This window comes from Pogoniulus pusillus, chromosome Z (assembly GCF_015220805.1).
Source record: "Pogoniulus pusillus isolate bPogPus1 chromosome Z, bPogPus1.pri, whole genome shotgun sequence".
NCBI classification, from domain to species: Eukaryota; Metazoa; Chordata; class Aves; order Piciformes; family Lybiidae; genus Pogoniulus; species Pogoniulus pusillus.
The window spans coordinates 45302987-45325206 of NC_087309.1; the positions used below are offsets into that span (position 1 = coordinate 45302987).

Consider the following 22220-nt stretch of genomic DNA (forward strand, 5'->3'; position numbering starts at 1 on the left):
TTCAGACTGGCAAAGGCAAGAGTCTTTTGTCAAGAGCAAAGGTAAAACAGAGAGAAAATTCTCATTCTATTTCTATAATAGACTGTTGCAGGAACACTGAACAAATCCTGTATTCTGCGTCAGTGCTGTGTTCGTGAATTAAATATTTCTGACTTTTAGATTCCAATCAGTACTGAAGGGAATTCAAGGCCTGGAAGCACTGACATTAAGTAAAATAAATACCCGTTGCTTGCTACTTCTGTAACGTGTATATATAACTGTGTGGTGTATTTTCCAATCTGAGTAATCATACTTTTTTTTAATAAATATGTTGAAGTACTTAAATTAGAAAAGGACCATTATTTCCCATTGCAGGTGGACCAGATCCTTGGTAACATGATTGAAATGTGGGTAGATCGGATGGATAACATCACTCAGCCAGAAAGAAGAAAGCTTTCTGCTTTGGCATTGCTTTCTCTTCTGCCATCATTGAATAGGTAAGCAAATGTACAGTACCTTAAATAAGAATGCTTCAAAGGCACTTAAGATGGTTTTAAGGTATTTTTCAATTCTGCAGATAAATATTCCAGTGTAAGTTGTTTTATTGCCCTTTTTTCACCAAGGGAAAATACAACAGGTAAAATTTTTATGCAACATTATATTAACTTTTTATTTGGTTTCGCAGCAATATAAACCTTTCTTCTATTTAATGAAAAATGTATTTTAGTAAAAATGAAGAATGTAATTTAGTAAAAGTGAAGAAACAGCACTGCATATTTTGTTTATTTCGTGTTAGTACTGAACTAGCTGCTTTCATCAGTGATTAAGTAGTTGCTATAGTTGGCTTGTTAGTATTTTGTTGTTCCTTTCAGGGAACATTTGTTTAGTTCTTTGCTATTGTGCATAGATACGAATTTTGATCCTTGTTTTCTCCTTTATGACATAAAATGAAAGAATTGGGATCCAAGACCGTGAAACATTTTTTTTGCATTGTGGATTTCTATAGCAAGCATCTTTTACTGCTGTCATTTCTCTAGCCATTGTCATTGCTGAGTATGCATACATAACAAAGATTTTAGTGATTTTAGTGAATATGCTGACTAGTGTTTGCATTTCTTGAAGTGTAAATTGGGCAAAGAGATGAATCCCCTTGAGTCCTAGCTGGTTGTCAGAGATCATTTGGGCTAGAGAGGTAGATAGACTTTCTCTTGTCTGCTCCTCTTCTGACATCTGTCTGCTGTAGCTGCAGCTGCATTCAAAAGAAACAATCATCTGCATAAATAGTAGTTTGTTTACATGCAATTGTCCTGGGTTTAGCTAGGATGGGTTTAATTTTCTTCACAATAGTCTTAGAGGGGCCATACCTAGGATAGGTGGCTGAACTGGCGAATGGGGTGTTTGATATCATAAAGGTCATGTCTGCTTTTTAAGAAAGTAAGGCTGGCAGTAAGTGGTCAAGTGGTTCTCTGATGAGAGTTTTTGCTGCCCCTTTGGTGAGGGTGTTGTGTTCTGTATGACTCTCTCGTTATTCCAGTTATTCATTCATTCTTTGTGTTGTTCCATTGAATTCCCCTGTGGTGGGTTAAGAACTGCCCCACCCCACCCCCCACTATTGAACTTTACCAATCCAGCTCAGATGGGTTGGAAGTAAGGTAAAGCTATATTTACAGCAAAGCAAATTTACAAGCATATATACACAACGTATTTACAAATATTTACAAGCATATATAAAATCAGAAATAAGACAGAAATCCAGATTCCCTTGTGGATGAGGAAAACAGCCCAGAAGAGTCTCAAAGCTGCTCTCTCTCTCCCTCTCTTTCCCAGACAGACAATCAGTAAAGCTTATGTGTTAATAGACAGATTAGATCAGAGTGAAGTAAAAGTGAAAGGAGCAAGGGTTCTGATGTAGAGGCTCCAGAATTATTTACATTTTGGCTTTATCCCTTTCAGAAAAAACAATGAATGATACAGACTCTATAATTATTTTATTTTCACAACCAATCATCTGATTTCTCTCATTGTAATATACCCATTCACCTCAAGCCAGCACAATCCACTCCTCTATATTATTCAGTGTTTTGCTGAAAATTATCTGTCTAACCTAGCAGAATATTTACAGTGATGAATAGTAAAGTCCATATTTTCAGTTTACACTTAATTTCGGTTATCTTGGATACAGGTGAAAACAGGGAACAGTTTGTCTCTTCACAGGTGAGATGAAGAACAGGGACTCCCAGGTGACACTAAGTTTGTGCTTGTGTGCCGTAGATTCCTTTCAGATTCTTCCTATGGACACCACGTTGTACCTGAAACATAAATACCTAACAGCTTGTGTCATACACTCTGAATTTAAATTCTCTCAGCCAAAGTTAGATTTCTTTGTGGAATACACTGAATTTCACCATTCTCTTCATTAGCAAGTGTGTATGACCAGGACCTTCAGCAGAAACCAGCCCTTAGACAGGTTTCCCTTCACCCAAAGGAGTAAATACCCAGTTTTCCCTAACAGATTCTTTTCACTTACAACAGGAACTCTATCATCATCTACTGTTTGTACCAAAGCTCATTGAATACTTACTATTTACCAACCAGGTTGCTTGTGCTAAATACTTGTCCCAGTTTTTCAAAGTTCCATGCCCCATGGCTTTTAGGGTGACTTTCAGCAAACCGTTGTTAGCATTTAGTCTTTCCCGAAGCTGGTGCATAGTAGGGTATGTGATAGATCCACTCAATACCATGCTCTTTGGCCCAGGCTTTTACAAGATTGTTTTTGAAATGAGTGCCATTGTCTGACTCGATTCTCTCTAGAGTTCCATGTCTCCACATGATTTATCTTTCCAGACCAAGAATGGTGTTAGGTGCAGTAGCATGTGGAACTGGATAGCTCCATTTGGTGCTTGCCTCTACCATCGTTGGCACATACTGCTTATCAGAACGAGGTAGAGTGATGCAGTCAGTCTGCCACACTTCACCATACTTATGCTTTGACCATTGCTCACCCTATCACAAAGGTTCGATTTGCTTAGTGTGCTTAATGGCAGCACAAATGTCACAGCCATGTATGACTTGTGTGATAGAGTCCATGGATATGTCAGTTGATCTGTGTCCTAGGTTTTTTGTGTGAGAGCATGACAGACTGAGCTCATTTCACTCCTCTCTTTTTTTAAGGAAAAGAGGCAGTAAAATAATAATGCTCTGGCTGAACTGGAGATGAAAATGCTGAAAGGTTGTATTTAAAAATGTACAGGAAAAGATACAACGTACACGAGTCCTTAACACCTAGTACAGATGCAGGATACGTGAGAGTTCCCCAGCCTTCCCTCCAGGCAAACCGAAGAAGCAAAACCCTGGTGCTCACTTTCTCCTGTCTCCCATAGTCTGTTAGACCCAAGCAGGCCTTCAAGGCCTTGGCCTACCACAAGCTCCTGTTACGTAGTTACCAAGTTGCCACATAAAGTATCCCTGCGGGGAGCTGGAGAGACAGGGAGAAAAGAGAGTGAATTGACCTTGCTGCTTACTTTTAAAGTGTTTGCAGGATTATGGGATTGAAAAACATAATTATAATACCTGGGGGTGACCAGTTTGGCCCTTGGGATGGATCTTGGTCTCTGTAGTTTTTTTTTAGGTAGTCTGGAATAACCTGGAACCCCTCAAACCACCGCAATCTGTTATGTGCTCACCAGTAGGTTGCATCTCTGCCTTGATGCCCAGATGAATCATGGGCCCACCTAGCTAAGAACAGTTCACCTCAGTGTTTCCAATCAAGGTCAAGATCACAGTTTGTATTGACTTGAGAAATCTTAGCAGCTTGATCTGCCTGCTGGTTGTGTTGATGTTCCTGAGTAGCTCTGCTCTTAGGCTTGTGTGCGTCTATGTGCTGCACCTTCATTGGAATCTTCTCGAGACAAGCATCAATGTCCTGCCACAAATCAGCACACCAAATAGGCTTTCCTTTCCTCTGCCAACCATTCTTTTTCCAATCCTTTAGCCAGCTGTACAGACCATTGGCTACCATCCATGAGTCAGTGTAGAAGTAAAGGATAGGCCAATTTTTACATTCAGCCATATCAAGGGCAAGATGGACAGCTTTTACCGTGGCAAACTAGACTGGATTCTTCTTCTCCATCTCTTGCTTCAGTATCTTTCCAGACTGTTGACTTCCATCTTCGCTTATTTTTGGCAAGAAGATGGGAACCATGTATGAACAAAACATAATTCTTCTCCTGATCAGAGAGATCACCTTAAGGAGGAGATTCTCCAGCACAGGTTACTCTCTGCTCTGGAAGTTTTGTATAGGCTGTGCCTTCCAGCCAATTGGTCATCTCTTCCCGTAGAGCAGGTTGCTCAAGATTACCTATTCGTCCTTGTTGGGTTATCACAACCATCGATTTAGACCAGGTTGCATCTGTGGCATGATGCAGTGATGAACTTTTACCTTCTGAACATCTAGTTTAGAACAGGCAATCTAGGAGCTAAAAGCAGTTGTGACTCAGTTCCAGTCACTTCAGAAGCTGCTTTCACTCCTTCATAGGCTGCTAGTATTTCTTTCTCTCTTGGGGTGTAATTTGCCTCTGAACCTCTGTAGCTACAACCTCAGAAACCAAGTGTACAACCACGTGTCTCATTTGGAGCTCTCTGCCAAAGGCTCCAAGTTGGACCATTGTCACTGGCAGCCATACACAATGTTTTTAATGTCCAGACCAGGTGAGACAGGTACCGAGCCCATTGCATGGACTACTTCTCACTTTATCTGATCAAAAGCTGCTTGTTGCTCAGGTCCTCACTCAAAATTGTTTCTCTTATGAGTCACATCATGCGGAGGTTTAACAATCTAATTGAATCCAGGAATATACAGTCTCCAAAATCCCATTGCACCTGAGAAAGGTAGAGTGTCCTTTTCATTGGTGAGAGCTGCCATGGTGGAGACTTTGTTTATCAGATCCTGTGGAATGTGATGACAACCATCCTGCCATTGCATTCTCAGAAATGGAATTTCTCTGGCAAGTCCATTTTCTTTGTCCCCCTTTATGGCAAAACCTGCTTTCAGCAGAATGTTGAAAACTTCCTCAGCAGTTTGGCCCTACACAATGATGTCATCAATGAATTGTATGTGCTCTGGAGCTATATCTCTCTCCAATGCATTGTAGATCACTGAGTGACAAATCATTGAACTGTTTTCACCCCTGAGATAAACAGTAAACTGATACTGGATTTCTCTCCAGGTGAAAGTAAACTGAGGCTTGCATTCCTTTGCTATGGGAATAGAGAAGAAAGCATTAGCAATGTCTATGGTAGCATACCATTTGGCCTCTTTCAATTCCATCTTGTACTGGCATTCCAGCATGTTTGGTACAGCTGTGCTTGTGGGTAGAGTCACCTTGTTGAGGGCACAAAAGTCCACTGTGAGATGTCAGTCTCCAGTAGGCTTGTGCATAGGCCAGATTGGACTGTTGTAAGGTGAATGACTCTTTCTGATGACAGCCTCACTTTCCAATTGATGAATCAGCTGATGAATGGGCACCAAAGAGTCACAATTAGTTCTGTACTCCCTGTGATGCACAGTTTGAGAATAAATTGACAATTTCACATCCTCTCTCTCATGATGTCCCACAATTGCAGATTCATCTGAATGTTTAGGTCTAATAGCTTCAATTTACCGTCCTCAATTTCTAGAGATGCTATTCCAAAATCCCACATATGACCTTTGGGATCTTTGAACCAACCTTGCCTCAAAAAGTCAATTCCCAGAATGCAGGGTGTATGAAGACCAGTTACAATAGTATGTTTCTTTCACTTTTTCCCAGTTAGACTTATTCCAGCCAGTGATTTAGTTAACTGTTGAGATACACCAGTGATTCCAGAGATAGTTATGGACTCCGTTTGCTATTTGATGGCGATAGACTACACTGAGCACCTGTGTCAACCAAAGCCCTGTACTTCTGAACTTTTGAAATGCCAGGCCACCTAACAAACACATTTCAGTAGATTTGTTTTCTCCATCATCTCTCTCCTCCCTTTGACTGGAGAGAGGATCCCCCTAATGCTGAGCATAGCATGTAGGGTGCACACAGTACTTAATGTTATGGTGGCAATAATTGCAGTTAGAATAATTGCAGTCATTCTGGGAAACTGAGGTAGTGACAGCTACTTTTCTGTAATTGTTGCCTCTGTTTCAGCCACTCTGCAGTTCCCTGACTCTCTTCAAAAGAACTGAAGTAGGTAGACCATCCCACTTGTTCTCACCAAATTGGTCACACAAGATTATCCAAAGAGATCCATGTGATTGCTGATGTTTAGGTGGAATTCGCCTTCAAGGCTGAGATAGCCTTCAGGAAGGTGAATGTCTCTCTCTGATGGTGGGGACATTTTTCCATGCAGAAGGTGAAGGAATGATATCTCTCTCCTTCACCAACTTGGGCGTGGAGGTCAATATGAGGGTTTTAATATCTGACTTCATCTCTTTTATGCCAGCTTTTATCTCTGTGCCATATTTCTTTATGGCAGAAACTACAGAAGCATGCAACAAACTCTCCTCTGTCTCATTCGATCAGCAAATTCACCAACAGTAGGAGGCCTTCCATCATTGTTCTTTCCCACAAATTTGGCTGCTAACATATAAGCATAAGTTGGAGAAGCAATCTTAATAAGCCTCTTCAAAAGATCTGTACCAAAAGGAATTTCATTGGGGTTCTGTGTACCATGATCTCCATGAAGTATTTCCTTCACAGTAAACACCCTCAGGTGCTTAATTCCTTGCTCAATTGTGGTCCACTTCATAGGTGCTCATGTCAAATAGTCTCTGGAGGCGTACCTCAGCAGCATAGTGAATAAGAGGCATGTCCTCAGGGTAGCCTTACCAAGAGGGCTTACTATGTACTTATCAATTCCACTTCGTTGTGTAAGTGGCCCTATGTGTTGCACAGACTTGTCTGCCCCTAGAACAGTGGTGTATGTGTTCTGGCATCTTCCTGGACAGCTGAGAATTGGTTCTCCTGATTCCTCCTAGTATTCTGGTATTATCTGCCTGAACTCTCCTAGGCTCTTTAGAACTCTGGGTATCATCCTCATCATAAGCATCTTCTCCTTGGTTTAGAAATAAATGTTTCTTATGGACATTCCTAAACTCATAACCTTCATCTTTTTTACCATGTGCCTTCACATAGCCTTTCCCTTGATCCTTATCACTATACTGTGGCTTCAATACCTTAACAATGTCCCTAAGGCTAATTTTCTCATCCAGTGGGCTAGATGTACCTGCATCCTTTTCCTCCTTAGAAGTCTTAACCAAGTCTTATCTTTTGCCTTTCCCTTAGCTAGAGCTAGGAAAGCTTTAGAAGTACCCTCTAGGCGATCATTTAATACAGGCTTGTGTGGTTCTTTATTTTGTTTTCCTGGGAGGTAGAATAGGAGCAGTTTTAGCAACAGCAGAGACTGGAGTAGCAACAGGGATGGGAGAGTCAGGAGCCTTTTGGCTGTTTGTCATCTTATCTGGAGCAAGTGAGCTCTAGGGATTCTTCACTGTTTCTGCTAGACTCATTTCTGTCCCAGCAGCTGTGGGCTGAAGTGTCCATGCCTCATTAGTAATGGCCAAGTCAGCCTCTTTAGTCGCTGACTTGTCCCTCTGTCCCACCACAGGTTTCACAACTGATCTTAGAAACTGCCTCTTGCTGCTGCCTTGACCTTGGCTGTCCAGTAATCTTATCTCATTAGTTTCAGAAGTTCTACTTCTCCAGTGCCTGCATGGACTACAGAAGTGTCTCCATAAAGTGGTATTATATGAATGTTCTACATACCACGCTAGCAATAGCCCAATTATTACAATTACAAAGACAGATTCAAACAGAAAAGGCATACAACAGTACTACTTCCAAAAACATGGAAGGGTCATGACTGTTACCCAAAAGGCATCTCTTCTGAGGGAAAGAGTGAGGTATGCAATCTCCTCTATCCCTGCAAATAGGGATGAGAATTTCAATGCCAGCTTTGGATATGAAACTGGACAATATTTGTGCCGTGTGTCTTCTACTACATAGAATGACAAAGCCATGGTTGTGTTACCGACTGCAGAAGCACATGAGCTTGTGGGTGATCAGTGGAGGTCTGAGCCTTCAGGCTCAGTCAGTGGAAGAGGGCTTGACTCAGAGGTCTCAACTCGTTTGTAACTCCTTTCCAGTGACGTGGCAACTTGTACTGCCAGACCTCCACTCAGCCTGTGTACCTGCTTCAGCTACTATGTATTTAGAAAGAATGTTATTTTTGTGGTTTTCCACTGTTTGTGCTTCCAGGTGTGTTAAACTGACTTACGAATTGTCACTACTTAATTAATGTATAACATATGTTTAGGTGAGAGTTCAGTCTATTTCAGATTGTTCTTGTCTGTTTGAAAGTCAGGAAGACAAGACTGCATGAGGCCACATTTAGTCTGCAGGATTTCCTGAAAAGTTTTAGGTATTGTCCAATGGGAGTTCAGATGTGACTCACAAATCCTAAAGCTATGTTAGTGTGTATAATGCAATGGAATATGTATTCACTACCTGAAAAATTGGGGAACTCTTACATGTAAAACTTAAGAGAGGTTTCATTGGTTTTAATGTGCACAATTGTGATTATTTTTTTCTCTCAGATCACCACAACAAAGGGTGAACTAAGCTGTTGCTTGGAGGAAGCTTTCAATTTTTTCAGTAAACATAGCATTCTCTGAAAACGTCACATTATCTGTGTGAACATGAAATCTTCTTAAAGTGCTGTTACTTGAAATTTCTTGTGCTGAACTACATATCTGCCAAAGTTGGGGTTTTTTGGGGTTTTTTGGTTTTTTTTTTTAGAGAGGAAGGAAAAAGAAATTGCCTTAGATAACTGTGTTATTTTGAACTACCTTCAGCTACTCCAGATTTCCTGTTTTAAGAGGCAATTATTCTGGCAGTCCTCAACATAATAAAACCTTCTGCAAATGACAGCTTTATTTTTCAGATACTCAAATCATTTAAGACAGCAGCTTGTCAAACAGAAAGCTTCTCTTTAGTGGACGTATTTATGTGTCAAAGCTATAAAAAAAAAATTTACAACTGATAAACTGTCAGTCCCAGACATACTTTTAGATAGAATATTTGAAATTGTGACTGTTCCTCCTGCTGCCGAACAGTCTGACTCACTACGGTTTTGCTGTTCACAGGAATTATTGCATAGATGCTTGCTGCATCTGAAACCTGTGTTAAAATGAAAATTTTTCAAAAGCAAGATTTTTTTTGTGTAGACCTATTTGCAAACTTAAGCAAAAACATTTTAAAGTGGAATTACACACTTGTTTGCATTTAGCCTTGATCAGTGTGGTATTGTAGTAGCAACAGACACCCTTTGTACCTTGACCTTCAGCAGCCCCACAACAGAGAGGTCATCTGATAAACCAGGTGAAGTACACCACTGTTCATTTCCTCTATCTCAAATGCTGCTACACGAAACACCTATGTGAGCCGCTCGCATGTCCTTGACTTGTTCCACTGCAGTGATTTCTGGAGATTCCCTCATCACTACAGAAATTGCAAATGGATTCTGTCTCTCTGTATTTTGATGACACTAGGCTGCATTGTGTGCTGGTGTCTGCCAAAGCTTTGTGTTCCTGTGGTTGTGATTTGCCAGGCCGTCAAACCCACACTGTCCTGTAAACTCAGCTGTCACTCGCCTCTACCTGACTAGAGCAGGGCCTAATTCCTATCAGCAACATGGATCTCAGCATCTCACAATGGACTATGAAGATAAGTACCTAGTGCAAACATGTGCTATAAATATCTCTCCAGCTTAAGTACCGGAGATTACATCCTCAGTTTCTTCCTCACAGAGACTAAATACCTTCATTGTCTGGTCACGTCATAAGAGGGACAAAGGGCAAGCAACAAAACGAGGTGGAAAATTATATTGAGCTTACAAATAGCAATTTGACTGTCTGCAGTTTACCAGTGGTGTGGCTGTTGGGATACATACGGTCCTCTGTTGGCTTTTTTTAAAAAGTGGCCTAGAGGGAGGCTGAACAGAGGGCCTGGATTAAGTTAGAAATATAACAAATAGACTGCAGTTTAGTACCACATCATTCAGTTCTCATCTCCAAGATTTCCTGGGCTTCTCTGGGATTGCTGGCAGGGTGTGCCTTGCTGGAGTGCTGCTGACACCTGAGCTTTGCCCTCCAGACATATGTCTTCTCACTCTGCTAGACTGCTTTGTTTTGTGTGTGGTAGTAGCAGTTTGGCTCTGCAGAGAGAGAGATATTTAATAAAACATTTTTATTTCCAGGTGAATGATAAAAAGAGATAATGCAGTACTGCTGTTGCAGATAGGTATTCTTTATTTGTGAAAGTTATATCTACCTTAGACAAACCTCGGGTGCCCTATTTAAAACCAATAGTTTAAAAAAACAAAGCAGCAGCTGGTACGAACTGAGATAGTTCTTGGTTTTCTAGAAACAAATCATTAAAATTTCCTTTCCAACAATACTTCTGAAGCACAGATAAAATGGCTTCCTGTCCCAGGGTTTCCTGTATCCATGGCAACCTGACTTTAACCGCTTCTTTTTTAGTTTCCTGAGCAAACAGTTACAAATCCTGGAGCAAAATGTGCTGTAGTATGCACCAACATTGCTTTTACAGAGATTTCACAGATGAGTAGAGTCGATCAGCTTGTAATGTAGTCAAATGAACTGAAAAACAGCAAAATAACAGAAATAATGAACTTCAGATTTGGGGTAAGGAATTGGTTTTATTTGTCTTGAATGTAACTCAGCTTTATAGAGTAAAATTAAATTTACAAGTGGATTGCCAGGGAAAGAAAACCTGTTTCCAGTTGACAATTCTACTGGAATGCTATTGAAACATTTTATAGTCATTCTTAACTATAAAGTGCAGTTACTGAATTTACTATAATTTTTTTTTTTTTTTTTTTACTAGAAGCTGTTATTTTGGCAACTTAGCTGCTTTTGTACTGGAACCAATAAAATATTTTCTGGCTAGGTTGGCAGTACAATGCAGTACATTGACTTTAAAAATGTAGTAGTTCAAATTGTAGATAAGTAAGTTTTGTTTTTAAACTACTCATTTGGAAATCGAATCAGTCTTGAAAGCAGTGCTTATATTTTAAAGACTGTGTGTAGAATATTTAAACTTTTAATAATTTTTATGAACTTCTTTTTATCTCTACTAGCAAAGTCAGAGATGAATGAGAAGGCCAAAGGCAGGGATATGTGTGGTCTGCAAAGTTCTCCACCCTGCCTGGGAGCATTCCTGTATATCCTTAATTGTTTTCTTTTGTTGCTGCTCCAGAAGGAGGCTCTTGGCTGTCCAGCTGCTTGTCAGCTCTGCACAGGGAGACAAGTTAGCTGTCGGAATTTAGGGCTTTCAAGCATCCCACGGAACTTCCCCAAAACCACAATTCTTGTGTACCTCAGTGGGAATAACATATCGCATGTCTCTCCAAATGAACTAAGAGGCTTTCAGAAGCTTGCTGCACTCTACATGGATAATTCCAGTATTTCATATGTACACCCGAAAGCTTTTGTTGATCTTCCCAGACTGTGCTACTTGCATCTAAATAACAATAATATCAAACGCCTGGATCCAGGAACCTTTGAGGGTCTTTCCAACCTTCATTGTTTATACCTTCAGAATAATCAAATAGCTTTTGTTCCCAGAGGATTATTTAGTGATCTCCTTTCTGTTAGATATTTAACACTTCAGAGAAATCGTCTCAGTGTCCTTGGAAGTGGGACTTTCTTTGGAATGATAAGTCTTCAAACTCTTAACCTGGCCAATAACAAGATTTCTCGGATATCAAATTCAGCATTTCATCATCTTGAAAACCTTGAATATTTGTACCTTGAAGGTAACAACTTAACACTTGTACCATCCAAAGCTCTTGGAAGGCTCAAAAATCTTGAAAGACTTTCTTTGTCTCATAATCCCATTGGATCAATACATCCTTGTGCATTTAAAGGACTTAACAAGCTTAGATATCTGTCTTTAAAAAATGCAAACTTAAAGTGTATTGCTCTAAATGGATTTTTTGGTTTAAATAACCTTAGCCAGTTAATCTTAAGTTATAATGATTTAGAAAATATAAATTCGAGCACTTTTGCTTTATTGAACAATTTAATGTATCTGCAGCTGGACAGAAATGAAATAACTACTATTGGTGATGGCACTTTTGAAAAAATGGGACAGTCACTTAAAATGCTAAGTTTAGCATTTAATAATATCACAGAGTTACAGCCTGAAGTGCTTCAACCCTTAGTGTCTTTGACTTACCTGCAGGTAAATTACAATCCTTGGAACTGCAGCTGCAGAATGCTTGGGTTGCTTAATTGGCTGGCATCATCTTCTATTCCTGCAAAAATTTATTGTCAGAATCCTCCGAGTATGCGTGGTAGACCTTTGCATTACATTAAGTGGACTCAGTTTGCAAATTGCAGTAGCCCTGCTGCCAACCCTTCTGCCAGGCCAGAAGGAGCCTGGAGTCTAGGATCTGTAGGTGTCCATCGCAGCACTACTACTTTGCTAATGGCATGGCATAAGGGAAACAGGCACAACACATTTGAACAGTTTATCAATACAGAAACTAAATATGTTGCTTTCTGGGAAGGACCTACAGCTACGTCTGCTAACCTGTTGCTCCATGAAGAAAATGCTTCTGAAATGCCATCACAGGCCACTACAGTATTGCCAACGTTACCGGTGCAAATACCAGCAGAGATTATACCTGTTAATGGAACCAAAGAAGAAAAAAGTTTATTTACAACAGATGCTGCTCCTGTATTGTTAAAAACATCCCTGCTTTGTGCACAACAGGTTGAAAAGCTGAATCAGGCTTTTGATATTTTACTGGCCTTTTTCATTCTGGCTTGTGCTGTGATCCTGTTCTTGACCTGTAAGATTATTCATTTTAAGCAGAAACTAAAGGTGCTGGAAAGCTCAGGGGAAAAGAGAATTGAGTATTATGGATTTTACCAGCCTGGCAGGTACAGCATAACTGACCCAGTGCAATCTCTGACTCAGCGTTCAATGGGACATTCAGAGCTTGACCAGATTAGGCTGCTGAAGAGAACAGCATCTGAAAGTCAGGCACAGGTCATCTTGTTTGAGCATTCATCGTTGTAATTAATCTAATTTTGATTTGGTGTTAATTTTATTGTAATCTGAAATTTCAAGTCAAGATCTCAGTTTTCTAAAAATACCTTCAATGATTAAAAACAACTGGTTGATAGAATTGTGAAAAGTGATGTGATTTGGGCTCTGAATCATTTCCTTCTTGAGAGCTTTTGACATTTATTGATAAATAATAAATAAATTAGATCTCATTTAAACCTGACATGGATAGACATATTATCCTCTATCCCTGTTGTGCTTCATTGTACTTAATAGTATGAATTTCTGTAGCAATTCCATAGCTAACCTGAAGCTTGAAGCAATCAAAACAACAGTTTTTAGCAGGGTCACAAAGCCAACAAATCTGGAACAATGAGAAAAAAGCAATGCTATATTTACTAAGTGTAATGTAGCCCCTACTCTCTCTGTTAATCATCACAGTGGATAAAAAAGTAAGCATATTTACATCTAGCATGTTAAAACTCTCAAGGAATTTTTTTTTTTTTAAACAATACCAATTTTATTCATACTGATGACATTTTAACATATCAACATTGTGTATTCAATCTGTGTAATGAATATATTAAAGTGATTTTTTAAAAATTAATGGTGTGTCTATATCACTATGAGAATACCTGAAATGAGTTAATAGGAAAAGAACATTTCTATTGGATTGAAAAACATGCTGTGGTTATTATATCTAAGGCAATAGACCTGATTAATTCTTTTCCATAAAGGATACTTTATCATCTATATAGTAATAGGGAATTTGGGGCTAGGTATGAAGTAGAAACTGAAGAAATACACTACACTTTAAATGCAGAATTTTAGTTTAATTGCCAAAGATACGTATTTGTGGTGTGTATTTGGAAGTGTCAGATCAAAGTACATTTCCTTAGAGAAGACATAATTTTAGGCTTCATCTTCATGAGATGGATTTTTTTTTACTGTATAGTTAGTCTTTTTTTTTTATTTCTATCTTGATGTTCTCTTTTGATGTTCAAATTATGGCTAGTGTGCTGTAGCTTTTATTTCATCCTGAATTTCTGTGATTTTAATTCTTATTTTCTTTGTAGTTACTCAAGTAATTCAAACCTTAGTCAGGAAAAAAAACCCCAAATGTTAAAATATGTTCTGAGTAGTCCAGTCCTGTAAAATTTTCAGCTAGCTGAATGGAACTAACTTCTGTAGATACAGTCTCTGCCCTATAGATTTCCAACTATTAGCTTATAGGTAACACAATTTACATTTAGATAATTTTGCTTAAGTTAAAATGGAGAATACTTATAATAGTCTGCCCTCTATGGGGACAGTTTAAGTTATGTGTAAGTATCTTGCTGTTCTAGGATCCAAGCCTGGAGACTAGGGCATTCTCCAGATGGACCAGAACTGCCCTTAATTTTCTTAACCTTCCAGCTTTCTGTTGGTGTAACTCATGTGCATGGCTGTATTGTTCTGCTCCCTATCATCCTTTTAGTCCATCACCAGTTTGTTTCCAGGAATGACACCTTTTTTTTTTGCTGTTAGTGCAGATATGGAAACTGACTGAATTGTGTGGATGTGAATGTGAGAGTTTACTTCTGTCATTTGTAATGTGTTTCTATTGAATATATTTTTTCTATATTGTAATACTACATTTTACTCCAATTTTGTGTATAATACTTCTGTGGAACACTCAATTCAGCTACTTTGGATTGTTTGAGTAGAAGCTTTTTTTTTTTTTTTTTTTAATGTGTAGATCAGACATTAAATGTAATGGTAAACATTTGAGGAGGGAATTGTCTAGTTCTTTTATTATGTGGCTAATCCAGTATGATCTCTTCCTCTAACTGATTTTTATTACTTTCTGCCTCATCTATGTAATTCCTCAAAATAATTTGTTTTGATTTAATAAGAGCTGTGCTATCAGTGATTGCACAGCAGTATGTTTTGCAGTTTTATATGTTGTATATCTAAATTTCCTACTTCTTATAGGTGTTTTCAGAAACAATGGACTTAGTTAACTAGCCTCTGCTAAATTTTAACTTTTCACTGCTAGAAATATTACTGTGGCTTTGTTAGAAGTTTTGTGAGTGGGCAAGGTTGAGACCAAACAAACCTAGCTCTTGGAGAAATCTGACAGGGGACAGCTTTGTTGTTTTAGGCTGTGATTTCCACAGCTGCTCTCTACAGAAGAGCAGTAGAGGCTCTGTCTGAATGCTTTCCACTGACAAGCTGCTGTAGGAATTGTTTGCCAGATATGAGTTTCACCATCTGTAGTGAATGAGCATGAAAGGAAACTGATGCTGTCAGAGCTGTTTGTGCAGTCACAGAGTTGGAGCAGTTGGAAGCCATAATTTAGAGTGGTGTCATCTTCTGGTATCCAGCTTGCTAACAATTTGGATTAGACTAACAAGGAAGTGAGAGATACTGTGCAGTGGCAGGGGACATTCCTGTCTTTAGCAGTTAGTTGCTTTCATATTAAAATGTTCACACTAGGAAACAGGTCCTTTCTCATGTGCAAGTGTAGTTCATGTGTCTATTAAAATCATTAGATTGTACATGAAAACTTAGTTGCGTTTGCCCTTATGAAGCAAAACAGTGCTTTATTGTCTTCAGTTTTATGGTCAGCCATAGGAATCCCCTGGAAGCATTGTCTTGGTCACTCACTTGAAGACTGTTTTAGGAGCCCCTCTGTACTGTGCCACTCTTAAGAATGGGGAGCATGTGTGGATCATTTACATTCCTTGCAGTATGTGCATAGTAATGCCCATTTGTCCCACTCTGCCTCTCTCCTTGGCCACTGACACCAGAGTGAAGAATTAAGTAATTTTCACATATCTACCATATGCTGGTACAGATATGAAATCAAGCTCTTTCCCATTTTGGTGTTTAGTGCTTCATCCCGGTGGCTGTTGAAAAAGTGTTTTCCCATGCAGTTTCGCCCCCTATTCTCGTTGGCAGAGGAAAAACAGATATCAGACATGGGGACCATTTTATTTCAGCACCTGTAAAAGTTACCATAATAAATGTTTTATTAAGGTGATGATAAAGCTTTGTTTACAGTGGATACCTGTGTAATTGAAATCCAAATTTGCATTTTTGCACAAAACCTCAGGATAATATGAGTGTTTAAGACAGCTGAGTGTATTAGAAATGAGAGTCAGAGTGAGAAAATCTACAACTACTTCTTTTTAGAACAGATATGTTCTGTGTTTTCCATTAAAAATATTCTGTGTTTTTTTCTTTTTTTTTTCCATCTGACAGACTCTGAAATATGAGTAGTCTCATAACTTCTATAACTTAAGCACGTTCACTGCTTGCTGCATTTTTGTTTTGTTATAAGCAAAATGAACTTTTTTTATAGATTTCATAAAAGATCCTTTCTGTAGTTAAAAAAAACAAATCTTAATTTTATCTCTCAGACTTGAATTCTGGAGTAGTTTTGATTCTAACAAAGTCATAGAAAATGTAATCCTCCAGTTCTGGGCCTGTCCTCTGATAGTTTTTGTTTTGTCCCAGTAACTTAAAGGAAATTGAGTAGTAATGAAACCATTTATAGTTTGATGCTGTTGTTTGTTCCATTGCTGATCTGAAATTGAAGGGGGCAGCTACTTGAATAGTGCCCTTCCTCTTAAGGTAGGATTTTGGTATGAACGGTATTAACTGTTCTGTTCTGAAAGATTATGTAATTAAGAGTGTCCCTGTCTTTTCTGAATATACTCATGTGACTTTATAATGTATTTCTTGGAACAAGCAGGCTAATGTTAGTCTCTCAAAAAGATACTTCACTGATTTGCATATCACTCTTTCTTTTCTGTGAAAATAAGACCTGATGCATTTTATATTGCCATTAAACTTTAATTGGCATTTCTGTTTTCAGAGCACAACGAGCCTATGCTGTCTATTTTCACTAATATGTGTATTGAATTCTAAAAATAGTGGCATTGTTTAATGATTCTGTACTTGGTAAACATTGAGTCTTTGGTAGGAGGAATCTTCATGTCCCATTTAAAGGGGGGAAAAAAAAAGATAAAAAAGAGAAAATATTTTCTGTACTTAGTGCAGACAACAATTACCGCATTTTGAAAGGTCATCCATGTAATTCAGCTTTGCTTTCTGCAGAAAGGGAGAAAAATATTGTTCTATCTTTCACTGAAGAAAGAAGTAAAATATTATTCTTAATGTATGCCATAAAGTAAGAATATCCTCTCCAAGTAAAGAAATCATTAGACTTCTCTATGTGCTTTGGAACTAACTATGAATAGTAGTATTTTGGGTCTTCCGCTGCTATTCTCAGTTTCTTCTGGAAATATCACAGACTCTTGGAAACACAAGTTACTGAAATGGACCACTGTTCTCCTTCTAGCAGTCTGCAGGTTTGGGAAAAAGAAACACAAAGTTAATGACCACTCTGTCTACATTATTTACATGTTGGTTAATTAAAGTAACCTCCCATAAATAGCTCTGCAACTCATGAAAGGCCTGTGGCTTCACTGAGTCAAATATAAATAAATATATAAATATTACATGATGGTATATTGTAATATATATAAATAATATATAAATATTTATATAAATAATCCCAGTATAAAATTGTTGACAGAGATTCTTCATGCAGGTCTGAGAAGGAAATATAGCTACCAGGTAATGGATAGCAACCTGTGTTACTAATTAAATGGTGCATACAGACAGAGCATACTTTAATTCTCCAGAGTGCAAGGTGTTCACATCTGTTCTTGGTTGAATGCCTCTTGTCCTTTATTGACAGGAATCTGAGAGCAGGTGTTTCCTTTCTTGTTTTGGAAAATATTAACCACAGTAATGGTAATTTCCTAGAGATGTATTTTAAAAATCTATGAGACAGAAAGGCTTTCATGGGATATTTGCTAGGTAGTAACCTCTGATTTAAGTGATGAGTAAACCTGCTCTGCTCCCAAGGGTTGTTTCTGCTGCTGGCTGCTAAGCAGGCAGTGCTCACTTGCTCAGCAAGCTGTGAGGATCACTAGGCTGTTTTCTTGCTGTCTACAGAACCCCTAGAGATTAATTCTCACAAAATGTAGTGCTTTGCCATTCTCAGTGAGATGGGGTCTTGTTTGGCAAGGGACAGAGGTTTTTAAAGAATACATACTCGGCAGTAATAAAACAAATACACCAAACTGAACAAAAATGGTGTAAATTTTAATGTATGGAATTTAGGATTTTCAGGTTCCATATTATATAAGGTCCTGGTATTGAACACTAGCTGAATAAAAGAAGAAAATGATTATTAGCTGAATCATAATCTTACCAAAATAGACTTAGAGGAAATGTTTTATAAGCTTAGTAGTCTAACTTGTTATGCTATATAAACTCCCTTTGTCATATGTGTAAAATTTTGCTCTGTTTCACAACAAGTTTTTCAAATGCAGTATTGCATGTACAAAGACATTTTATTCAGTTTTTCAGTTTTCATGCCAGATAAGGAAATGAAAGAATACTATGAAACCGATTTGTCTACATTAAAACACAGAATCAAGCCTCAACACATTAATATTAAGTACCTTAAAACTTCTACCCACTAGACAGTAGGAACATCTTTTGGCAAAAATTAAGCCTTAAATTCCAAACAGGGAGCAAGAAAATGCAAGAAAACACATCAGTCACTGTCATTCCCAGGAAAAGAATTGTAGTTTACCATCACCAGTTAGGCCATTTCTGTTCCACTTTTGCTTGTAGCTGGAACTTTTTCAGTCTTCCTGAGATTAACATCTACTCCATTGCAATGTGTCTTCACCCTTTTGTAGTCCACAAAGTAGGTTTCCACCCACTGAAGTCCCACAACAGGACATCTCTAGCATTAGACCTGGCAGCAGCAGGAAATTCAACACAAGCAGCAGTCACAGCTAAGAGCTAGTGGAATTATTTTTTTCATCATAGGAAGATTATATTTGCAGTCACTTACCCTGCAGGCACATCAGTTCTCATGGCAGGACCAAGTATCTAAATGTAATTGTTTGGTGTCGTTTTGGGTGTGGTTGGGTCATCCAGTCTTAAGGGTGTTTATTTCTTAAGTCCCAGGTGGTAGCTACAAGCCCTCTGCAGTTGTCTTAAGTATCCTAGTGTTTCAGATGGCAGAAAATGCCTTTAAGTGGAGAAATCCTATCATGCTTCTATCTCCATAGTCTGGGAAGTAGCGTTCCCTGACTATTATAAACTGGGTGCACTTTTTTTTCACCCTCTGCCTATGAGGGCAAGGAAATAAGGCTGGAGAGAGAGAAAAAAAATATGGGAGTATGCCATCTTTCTAAGCTGCCTTCTGCTTAAGAGTTTGTGTGCAGCTTTTGCACTGAATAGCGTATGTGTGGAACAGAAGCCAGGACTCTGACCAATGCGCTAGCAGGAGTATGCCCTCCCTGCTTAGTTCTTGAGCCTTGTGCCAGTGTACTTTTCTTTTTATTTCATTCACAATTATTTCTAGATTTTCCAAGTAGCATGTGATGCTTTATTCTGTTTAAGAATAATATTTCTTGCATATATTTGAAGCTTCTATAATGTGAAAATTACTTAATTTGCTGCTTTATAGCATGCTCAGCTAAGCAGTAAGCAATGAATGTGCTCGACAGTTACTGAGCAAATTTCCTGTTTAGTTCCTTTTAGCTAAGTCACTTTTCCTGTGCTTTTCCAATGTTATCCAAGATAAATTTTGTTCTTCTACAGTGTTATCCAAGATAAATTTTGTGGTATCATCAATGTTTCTGTGGAAGGGCTTCATGACGTTATGACTGAAGATCCTGAAACTAGAACATACAAAGAGTAAGTGGAAAATCTGATTTATTTTTCTGGGTTTAACAGTAGTAATGCTGACTTACTTGTAGTATTTAGGTTAATAAAAATTGCAGGCAGTTAAGGCATGCTTGTAAGAGCTCTGTTTTCACAAGATTGGATATATAGATAGGCCATTTTTGGTCTTAATTTAAAAAATAATTGGAACAGGAAGGGCTTAAGGTGATACTCAGTATAATTTGATATTGTTCATTAACTTATCTACTAAATAATGTCTTTCAATGTCCATATGCTTAGATTTTGCTTTTCACTCACTTGACTATTTTACATAAATTACAGTGTGACCTCTGGAGTTAACCAAGATCTTTTCCTAAATGCACCAGCCTTGTTGAGTGGTCCTAGTACACGTTAATTCATGGGCCACAGAACTTGAAAACTTACCTCACCAGGACAATTCACCCCCTTTGGTTATTCCAGCTGATACAGCTGCTGCTACAGCGTATTCCTCAGAGGGCATTTTCTAGAGCTGGGACTAAGGGTTCATTTATGGTGGAAAGATGGTGTCTGGGTTTGCTCAAAGTGCACTGCTATCCAGCACCACACTCACGCATATCCTGCTGACTCCCAGGTTGCTGGTTGTATTTCATCAGAGCTGGAAAAGTTTAAAAAGGCATGGAATAATAAGGATTTTTTAGGACAGAGATTTTAGTTGGTTGTTTTCTTCATTTGTTTTTTCCTTTGTAACGTTTACATCGCTTTAGAATGAGAATTGTAAGACAGATTCTCTAAGGTGTCACTACAGACACTATATTCTAGTAACAGTATTTGTAGATGCTAAGAATCAAACATTTTTTACCTTGCAGTCTGTTCCATCACTAAGTAATTATCTGAATCTGAACTAAACAATCATTTGCCTAAGGGGATGTTTTCTGACACTGAAGCCAATTGGTACTGAAGAGCTTGCATGCAGTCTGTTAAGTTTTCTGCCAGTTAATACAGGTGGTGTGGGCACAAGCGTTTACTGAGCAGAGTCCACGCATGCTAAGCCTGAACTGTACCTTAGAATCAGTTGCGCCAGTACTTTTTGTTTTTTGTCTTCATTCTCAGTAAGGAAGATGTTAACTTCAACGTCTGGGTGTCTGCTTTGGCCCAGTGTTCTATTTACAATTGGAGCAATTGGAGACAATGTTTCAGAATCTATTCTATTCCAAACCTTCACCAGCACTCACTAAAGAGAATTCTTCAGGATAAATAAAACTTTATCCATTTTCATTTCCTATTTTAAGTTTGAAGGCTTGTGGAACTTGTCTTGTACTTTTTTTTTTACTTAAAAAATACAAGCACACTGAACCAAGGAAATATTTCTGTTAACAGATACTGAATGGGCTATTTGAACGATATTTGAAGGACATCTGACATTATTTGAAAGTAAATAAAATCAGATTAGTGATCTGTGTGTGTGCTATTCTGGCTGTCTAGGTTGCAGAAGAATGATTTAAACCTAAACTGGTTCAGAAAAAAAAAAAGTGTACTGTAATGGTAGTATCTAATTACTCTAGTGCAGAGAATAAAACAACATGTATATTTAGTGTGAGAATATCAAGACTGAAGCAATATAGAACTCCATCAGTAGAGGGTAAAAATGCACAAGGGAAACTGTGATGGTATTGGCTTAAGTGTAAACTGATCATGGGTACATTTACCCTGGAAATTTGAAGAAACTTGTAGATAGAGCAATGGGAAGAGTCTGTCCAAGTAAAAATGCAGAGATAAAGGTCTTGGCAGTTTTGCGATGGAATTTTGATCAGGCTGTGGAAATAGTTTCATGGTGCCCTAGCTTACAATACAGATGGATAACACTCAGACAGTTCTCCTAGCATTTATGTTTTTGCTTTGTAATTAATTACAAGAAAGCTTTACAGGCCTTAGTTTTTCTGGAAAGAGGAGCATTCCATTGCTCTAGTCTCACCTCACCAATATTTCCATTTTCCCCATTTTCATCTTCTGACTTCTGATTCCCTCCTCTCCTGCTTTCTTTTACTTACACTTTATGGTATCTAAAATTTGTCAAGGTCTGAAAAAGTTACTTCAGTCTTGTATGTTTTGGTAATTGACAGATGTCTCCTTTGACTTTAATAAATGAGTAAGAGATCATGCTATTTATGAGAAGACATAAGATGAGCTGGTTTATTTTGGCTTAATTCCTTCTTTGGAAATTATTTTTGTGTTTGTGTTTGACCCTTCTGCCACACTGTTTAGCAAGTGTTTAGTACAGCCTTAACAATATTAACAGAAAACTAAATATATAAGCAAACTAAGTCTAAAAATTTTAATGTAAAATCACAACTTTATCTTAGGAACTTTAAAACA

The 22220-nt window shown here is 38.2% G+C and overlaps 2 protein-coding genes across 4 annotated transcripts in view; both read left to right on the forward strand.

Moving 5' to 3' along the window:
- The window catches only part of IPO11 (importin 11), a 110269-nt gene that overhangs the window by 80060 nt on the left and 7989 nt on the right, over window positions 1-22220 (forward strand). For all 3 annotated transcript variants that reach the window (XM_064140011.1, XM_064140012.1, XM_064140014.1), the window contains 2 exons: window positions 355-476; window positions 19785-19880. In XM_064140011.1, coding sequence (XP_063996081.1) covers window positions 355-476; window positions 19785-19880 — 218 coding nt within the window. The remainder of the gene's footprint in view (window positions 1-354; window positions 477-19784; window positions 19881-22220) is intronic.
- LRRC70 (leucine rich repeat containing 70) lies at window positions 11181-13646 on the forward strand. Its single transcript, XM_064139920.1, has one exon. The coding sequence runs from the start codon at window positions 11181-11183 to the stop codon at window positions 13116-13118; it is 1938 nt and encodes a 645-aa protein (XP_063995990.1). The 3' UTR covers window positions 13119-13646.

Coding starts and splice junctions, on each gene's coding strand:
- LRRC70 (XM_064139920.1), top strand. CDS start 11,181: ATGAATGAGAAGGCCAAAGGCAGGGATATGTGTGGTCTGCAAAGTTCT.